Source organism: Alligator sinensis, unplaced genomic scaffold (assembly GCF_000455745.1).
Source record: "Alligator sinensis unplaced genomic scaffold, ASM45574v1 scaffold752_1, whole genome shotgun sequence".
Taxonomy (NCBI): Eukaryota; Metazoa; Chordata; order Crocodylia; family Alligatoridae; genus Alligator; species Alligator sinensis.
In genome coordinates this window covers 1,441,829-1,450,269 of record NW_005842000.1, presented here as the reverse complement: position 1 = coordinate 1,450,269, position 8,441 = coordinate 1,441,829, and the positions used below count along the sequence as shown (strand labels likewise).

The window sequence follows — 8,441 nt, the reverse complement described above, 5'->3', positions numbered from 1 at the left end:
ATAGGACGTGATTATTCCCCTCTATTCAGCTCTGGTAAGGCCACATCTGGAGTCCTGCCCCCACGACAGAAAGGATGTGGACAAATTGGAGAGAGTCCAGTGGAGGGCAACAAAAATGGTTGGGGGGCTGGGGGACAGGACTGCTGAGGGAACTGGGCTTATTTAGTCTGGAAAAGAGACAATGAGAGGGGATTGAATAGCAGCTTTCAACTACATGAAAGGTGGTTCAAAAGAGGATGGAGCTGAACTGGTCTCAGTGAAGACAGCACAAGGAGCAATGGGCTCAAGCTGCAGCAAGGGAAGTTTAAGTTAGATATTAGGAAAATCTTGCTCACTAGGAAAGTAGCAAAACACTAGGGGAAGTTACACAGGGAGGTGGGGGAGTCTCCATCCTTGGAGGTTTTGAAGGCCCGGCTAGACAAAGCCTTGGCTGGGATGATGTAGTTGGGGCTGGTCCTACTTTGAGCAGGGGGTTGGACTAGATGTGACCTCCTGAGGTCCTTTCCAAACCTCACTTTCTATGATTAAGGGTGAACTACAGCCCAACAGAGAGACCTCTTTAATGGGAGAGGGGGACAGAAGTAAAGTGTCATCAAGCTATCTCTAGCTTTGAAACTTTCCTTTCAGAGAGAAGAGGGGATGAGCCAGGATTTCCACAGTACCCTCCCGTCCTGGACAGGACAGCCAACGCGTGCACATTACCTAACACAGCGACTGAAGAGTGCAGGGGATGGGCCTGAAGGTGTGAGAAATGTTCCCAGTGGGAAGACAGAGGGATCCGCGTTGACCAGTTTGGAAACCAGCAAGATTTGCTTTGCCGACTGCTCTCCATGTGTTCTGGGGAGTAGATGAGGCAATATACTGGGAAAGGGTTTGGCCTTGGAGCTTGGGCACAGCTGAGACCAGAACACGACGGCCTTGTGTGCAATGTGTTGATGCTCTGTAGTCACCAGCAGGCTCTTGTAGATGGACTGCAGATTGCCTGGATCTGTTGTATACGGCCTAATCTGCTATGGGCAGCTCTCAAACAGGGGGCCAGCCTGGCTGCTCCATCCATGGGCTAGCTGCTACCCCTCTCCAGCTCTGTGGTTGAAGGGACAGGACATTTGGAAGGAGCAGGGATGAAGAGCACCTGTGATGTGGCTTCACCAGACTCCCAGGGATCCAAAAGAAAGGCTGGAAATTCCTTTCCAAGAATTAAAAACCTTTTCCATTCCCTGCCCAGTCTAAGGCGAGAGCCAACTTATTAAACTCAGTGTCTCCATTACTCATGGGAAGCTAATGGCAAGTAGCAGTGAGAGAGTACATGGTCACAGCTTGGACGGTAGAGAGACCACGTGTCGCATTATGCACTTGGTTTCATTAGGTTAGGTCCATCTCGGCTGCCTGGTGGTCTCCTGCTCAGTGTGCATTTTCCATTCCCACTGCTTACTACTTATTTATGGCAAAAACTGCTCTGGAAGCTGTGGAAAATCTGGCCGGGTGTTGTTTTGGCCAGAGGTTTTCTCTAGTGAAAGCCTAAGGAAGCAATATTATTTTGGGCTGAAATAGGCACCAGATGTTCTTGCAAGTGTTTCTATTATGCAGAGAAAGGCTGGGCTTGGGCAACCATTGAACATGCTTTCTAATATGTTTTCAATCGCTTCATGAGAAAGCAGGAAGGCAGCAGAGTATGCCTGGCCTGAGTTTTTACTCTTCTATATGAGCATAACGTGAAGGGCAGGCAGAACCACTCAGTATTGACCCAACAAGAACCTGTTTGCAGAGGCTTAGGATTGATTTTGCACCATGCATTTCAAAATCCATTTATTTTAGCCTTCTTTAAAAACTTTACAAAAGTTTTGTGTCCTCCCACAAGTGGTGTCCAGCACTCCTCCTGGTGATCATGACATCCAAACTGCATGAGAGCAAAGCTCCCTGGAGGTACATCCCATTCCCATTTGACAGCGTCCCATCCCTGGACCTTTTTATCATTAGCCCTTTGCAAAGCTATAAATAGCCACACAAAGAAGTCAGGAGTATTTTTGGAGAGCAAGGCAAGGAAGAGAGAGAACAGGTTCCTAGACAAGCACATCAGAGAAAAGGATCGTGCTGAATCTCTCAAAATACCCAGCTGGGTAAGGAGGCAAGATCTGTAGGCATTTCAGAAGCGGAAAGCGACTCAAACCAGCTGTTAAGTGTTCTCCGAGGACAGCAGACTTTGTACTGAAAACATCCCCAAACAAGTCCTTACGGCTGTCTTACCAAGCAAGCCAATGAGTAAATCAGCTGTTCCCAAACTTGAGTGATGCAGCATGAACTTCCAAACTGTGTGGCATTTCTTATCCACCCACTGCCGAGGCTAGTCTGCCTTTCTTATTACTCACAAACCTATTTCACATCATAAGCGACTTTTCTGTTCTGAGAAAATGACCAAGTCTGGTGTCACTGAACTGTGCCGAAGCCATTAACAGGAAAAAAAAAAAAAAAAAGAGACTCCAACACGTCTCTGTATCCTTGACTGAGTGTAGCTACCATCCGAGGTCCCGCATGGCTGTTTTTAAACTTAATGCATCCTTCACTGAAGGCACTGACAAATGTTTAGTGACTGCCCAGACTGCTCTTCCATAGCTTTTTGGAAACACAAAAACTACTGAACTGTGACTTCCTCACCCGTGAACCAGATGTGTGCCTTCATTCCCAATAGATCATTAGATTCATTTAACTACCTTCCCCAAAACTTTACATAGCATGCCCTGCCAGTTTACCCAGTAAGCCTTTATAGCCCTTAAGTGCTTTCCTGTTTTAGCCGATTATTTTTATTCTTGACAGCCAAGCAAGCAATCAAGCTTTAATTGCACTGGGTGTTTCCATCCAGACAAGGGATGCAGAGCCTGATTCTCTAACAAGGCATTTAACCTGCAGGTACACTTGATTGGCATCTGCCAACCTGTTTTTTTTTTCTTTTGCAGCCAACTGAAGAGTTATTTTGAGTAGGAGTGAACTAATTAGTTGTTTATTCAAAACAATGAAGCTATTTGAATCAGGGTACTTTAATTCAAAATTAAAAGATATCTGAGGTTTATTTCCCACCTTCCCTCTGGTTTAGGTTTTAGACAAATAAATAGGTAGTTTCCAACCACAGAATTGCTACAGCTGATGTGTGCTGCACCCTCTTGAGACAGTAACCTTGCCCCCCATGTACCACTACCTGCCCCAGTACCCACCTACTTGCTGGCTTTCACTGCAATGCCTGGTAACACAGAAAGTTGCTTCTCTCTGGGTTATAAAAAGTACGTCAGGAAAAGAATGCAATTCCTAACTCATTGCCAAATGCAGCTCTTTCCCACCAGGGCCAATCAGCAACACAGCAATTAAGACATCTTTAAAGCCCAACATCTTAGATAAATGCTCTTTTAAGAGTTTACTAAAGGAACATCCCAAGCAATTAACTCAGGTCAATTCCTTTGGCTTGAGGACACTTACAGAGACCCATTTTGGGTCATGCCAACCTTCTCCTTGGCATGCTCTAATCAGTCTGTAACAGCCTGTGCAAAACCCTGCTCCATAAAGACAAGCTGTGCAAGGTGAAGGCAGCCTTGTGTGCTGCGGTGCTGTTGTTTGAATAGTGGGTATTAACTAGGAGACAAAGTCCATTTCCAAAAAAATAAGCAAGCTTGATTCTGTGCCTTAGCACAGGTAACATCCAGCAGCCAAGCTCCAGACATTGCGTTACAGCTGCATTTGTGGGCATTTAGATACAGACACACACCAGGCACCCTTCACTTTATCCATCACAGAATATGCAGGTTAAATCCTTCTTTACCTATATCCTCTAGTAGCTGCATTGCGAGCAACATGAAAAGCCAGTAAGATTATGTTGCATCCAGGTTCAAATGTAGAGACTCAAAAGCAGCAGCCTATCGAGTAACTATAGGGCTTCACACTTATCATTGGCACTGGATCAGGTGGCAAAGGCAGGCTACTTTTACAACTGCAAGCTGTAGAAAGTAAGATCTCTTCCTTGGCACATATGGCCTATGAACACAAAGGGAAAGCTTGATCAAGTGAGTGGGGAATACATCACATTCCCCCATAGTTAGGCAGCTTGGCCTATACAGAGCCCCAGTGAAAGGACTGCATTTTCAGTCTGGATTCCTAGGATTCCCGTCTGTCAAAGGAAAGCTAGGATTTGGAAACTAGGATTCTTGTCTGTCAACCATGCTTAAGCTTTCTTAACAACCCACAACACTATGAGGAAGCCCCTTCTTTACCTATATCCTCTAGTAGCTGGGTCAAGAGAAGCCGCTCCATGGCAAAAACCAACCCATGGGGAAAAAAAATTATGTAGTATCCACATACAGCAGCTTCCCCCACATCCACCCGTGAAACACTCCCAAGCCCCCTGCTTTCCCACATCCAGGAGAGCCCAGTTATGCTCATGGCTCGTATGTTGGAGAGACGAGGAATACAAGTCACCCAGCATATAAAAGGCCGCTCAAGTTTATTAGTTTCCATTGAACAAGTACGAAGTAAACAAAGGTGTTACCAAGTCTGCATGGAAAGCACGTAGTCAAGTTAGTGAAGTAGCAAAAGGATGGTACAGAAAAACATTTTTGGTTGTGTTTTCTCTTTTTTGTAAAAACCTACATCTAATTCCTAAAGCAGCCTGTCTACTCTATGGGGGGGGAGGGGAGGGGAGGGAAATGGGCTCTGATGCCTAGCGTTTGGATCAGAAGCAGCAACCAGGCGAGCAGCAGAGAGAGGTGCCAGCCTGTTCACGCAGAGGGCCCAGCATTGGGTTTGCTGGGCTCACTGGCGTGGCGCTTCCTCATTACTTCCTGAGCCAGGCCACAAGTGATCACGCCGTTAGCCACCTGGAAGGTTCCTGATCTGGAAGACAAGAGGCAGAGGAAAGAACCGTCAGGCAAAAGACACCACCTTGGCTACCTCGGTCTCGACTATGCAGGCTGGAGAAATGTAGTTCCCTGTTCTTATTGCAGCCCATATGCAAAGGGGCAGGGTGTATACGGTCAGATCTTGAGGGGCTCTTTCTTTTTAGACTCCTTGCTAGACAGATGGTAGAAGGGCTCTGGCCTCAGACCAAATTGGTGCCAGGATGCATTGATCAGAGACTTACTGGCGAAGGAAGCCAAAGTGTCACCTGCACTGCCTTCCTCCCTATGGGCTAGTTGCATTGAGGGCCACATGCAATTGCAGGTACCAAAAATGAACTAAACTTCTGATCATTATGTCTTTGCTAGGACAGAGTCCCCTCCTCACAGCTTCAGAACAATATTCCAGACTCCCCCCCGCCGCTTTCAACTGTTGTCCAACATCACAGTTAAGACTAGCAAAAGACACCCCACCAAGAGCAACTTACTTCTCTGGGGACTCCGACACAGTTGTCATGACTGGGTGGAGCATCTTGCCAAAGAAGAAGCTAGCCCACCAGTGACCGGGATCTGACTTGGGAAGACCTAGGAAGCAGACAAGCTTAAGTCACGATGACAGGGACACGTAGCTCGATTGCATGGTACAGCAGAAATAAGCAGGTCATTCTCATGCAACAAGCAAGCAAAAAGGGGTTTAGGCAAGCTGTTAAGATGACCAACACATGGCACTGCTGCCTTAATTAAAGAGCAACTGAAGGCTCAAATCTTCCAAACACTGGAAGAACGCTGCATCATGGGAGAAAGACCTCCTGGATATTTTTAAACGGGGTCTTTAATATACACACTTTAGCAGTCAGGAACACGGAGACCTACTGCCAGACAGGTCTTGTTTCCTGAAGCATAAACTTAAAGGACACCAGTGTAGATGGTCAAAATATCCACCCGACATCCAGGCGTCGAGAGCCGAGCAGACCGACATCTGCTTGAAAACACTCTGCGTTATCCATGGGTAGCAGACTTTTAGCCCCAGGAACATTTTAGTAGCTACACTGGCTCTCACAGAAGACAATGTTAATACTGTCTGATGCTCCAGTAAGGAGTTAAAGCAAAAGCATTTGAGGCACAGAGGTCCCAGCTAGAGAAGGCCTGGGCCAGAGACCAGCTGGTGCTTACCCGGATGGTGAGGAATAACTTCCCCAGAGTACTCAGCACTTCCACACGAGCTGTTGCTGGACGTAGAACTCAGACGCCCTGCGAATGAGAGGATATCCTGTTAAGCCAACATCCACCCAGGCCCTCTACTATCACCCACTGCTATAATGTTGGCCAAAAATCACCCTCCCTGCAGCTACTGCATATCTTGCCACAGCAGGCAAAGCATTTGCTGCATTTCAACTTCTTAGGACCAGTTTCTCCTACAACATCCATTTCTTTTCCCCACTACTGGGTGGCAGGTACCAGCTTTATAGTGGCGAGGCCCTGGAGTACAAGTGTAGAGCTTTGAAGGAAGTGTAAGCATTTTATATATTTCCAGACAAGATTCAGAGCTCATTTAAGGGCTTTCCTATCACACTGGCCTTTAAGAAAGTGTTCTGTCCACAAGCAAGGACAACAAGTGGTACCTCCAATTGCTTGCTATGCAGTGGGCAACAGTTTATTGCAATGTGCTGGAAGATTCATGTGCACAGAGCCTGGTAAGACTGGGTGAGAGACCTCTGCAGAACATCTGACTCAAAGTGGATCCAAGCAAGCAAGATAAACCCACACTTCATTTCTCAGTTTGTGGTACAGATATCTCAGTGACATCATTCTGGTTATGTGAGGGTCATTTCCCAGCCTCTGACTCCGGACAAAGTATTGCAATCGTTAGTCATTTAAGTGGTACTTAGGAATTGAAGTGGAACCGATTGCATCATGCTGGAACCCAGTTAAAAAAATTGCTTATATAAAGCAGCAAGCACCTCCCCTGGTTTTGCAAGACATAGCCCTGTGACTCTGGTGAAGGTACTTTACAGAAGCAGACCTGTTAATAGGTCTTCAGGGAATGGAGCAGGTTGAGACAGGATCGTAATTAGATGCCAAATAGGTGGGACGGGTCTGGCTCCCGATGCGAGACACTAACCTACGTACATCCCTGCTCATCACCTGGCCTCACCCTGTATCCCTAAAACCTGGGGGAGAAAGAGAGACCAGGAGACCACTCCTCAGCTGCTATTTTGCATTGCTATATGTAGACAATGGAGCCCAGCAGTCATACCAGTTGAGAACTGGCCCATGTGCTCATGGCTAGCGAGCTCCATGCCAGTGGGGGCAAGACACGAGTCCCTTATTTCACCCCCACTCGTTTCTGCCTTCTGTAGCATAAAGGATCTTCCAGCTTGTGGAAGACAGCCTCCTATGCAAGTCTCCTAAAGAGAAGGCTCTGCTCCCTTGCCTGGATACCCAGGACAACACCACAAGAAAGAGGAACATGGGTTGCTATTCTGTACTCCCACAATGCTGAATGCTAAATAAGGCTCGCTCTTATTCTTGGCTCTTTGCCTGATGTTTTAAACAAAAAAATACCGCTGTGTCAGGCATTTGCTTTGCATAACCAGAAAACAGGCTTTGTTCAAGAGTGCTCCGAGAGGGAACGGGCAGAGCTGGGTTATAGAAAGCCCACTCCACCTCTACCCACAGCCACCAGTTTCAATCACGTTTGGGGCCCACCGATCCACAAGAGAAGCTGTGTTTCCACCACTCCCAAACAGGGTGTGGGGACTGATGAACTTTAGGATATGCTGATGTTAAATAGAAGAGATTGGACATGCTTTTAAAGCAGATTTTTAAGGAGTTGAATTTTAAAAGGAGTCCAGTACCCGGCTCCCACCAATTTTCGGTGGCATCCAAATCTATAACATCCCAGGCTAATGTCTCTTTGCTTGAAAGAACCAACTTAATCCTGTGGAGCAACACCGTCTATAGAGGGAAGGACAACATAGGGCTTGGAAACTTGTTGAGACTAAGCCTGTAAACTCTCTAGGTTCGTGGTACAAGATCCGTGCCATATCGAACCCCTTCCCCACCACAGATATCTGCAGTGTTTTGCGAGCCCCTCCTTTTTACCCCAGGTCACGAGTTTAGTCTTCTTACTTCTGTAGTAGTCATGGGTTGCCACAAGCGAGCCGCTTGACGGGATTGCTGCCATGTTCCTTGGTCTTTGTTGTTGTGCCGATATAAAACCTATCGGGCAAAAGGAGAAAGCCTTCAGAATATGGAAAAGCCACCCGGTCATACCCACAGAGATCAGCCCCTCCAGTCACGACACCATTGCCTACTCAAATCATGAGTTATCCAAACTACGGAGAAAGTGCTACAAGCTGTTCACAGTGTTTTCTACACCAAGAATGAAACTCAGGATTTCTCAACCACCGCTTGAAGCGTACGCAACCACACGAACAACCCTACTGATGTTGGTTTACCTTCATCTTCACAGGTGCTAATAAAAAGGATGGCTGTAGACTATACTCGGTGGCTGCAGGAGATGGGACGAGGAGCACGGGAAATTTAGGTTGGCTATTAGGAAGA

The 8,441-nt window shown here is 46.8% G+C and overlaps 1 protein-coding gene across 2 annotated transcripts in view; it reads right to left on the bottom strand.

Moving 5' to 3' along the window:
• Positions 1 to 4,466: 4,466 nt before the first annotated feature.
• Positions 4,467 to 8,441, bottom strand: part of PPDPF (pancreatic progenitor cell differentiation and proliferation factor) — a 10,730-nt gene continuing 6,755 nt past the window's right edge. The window contains exons 2-5 of one of the 2 annotated variants that reach the window (XM_006021648.3): positions 7,980 to 8,096; positions 6,048 to 6,125; positions 5,363 to 5,459; positions 4,467 to 4,872 (exon numbers count right to left, since the gene is read on the bottom strand). In XM_006021648.3, coding sequence (XP_006021710.1) covers positions 4,758 to 4,872; positions 5,363 to 5,459; positions 6,048 to 6,125; positions 7,980 to 8,061 — 372 coding nt within the window. In that variant the 5' untranslated portion in view covers positions 8,062 to 8,096 and the 3' untranslated portion in view covers positions 4,467 to 4,757. The remainder of the gene's footprint in view (positions 4,873 to 5,362; positions 5,460 to 6,047; positions 6,126 to 7,979; positions 8,097 to 8,441) is intronic. The other variant, XM_006021649.3, reaches the window with a different exon arrangement.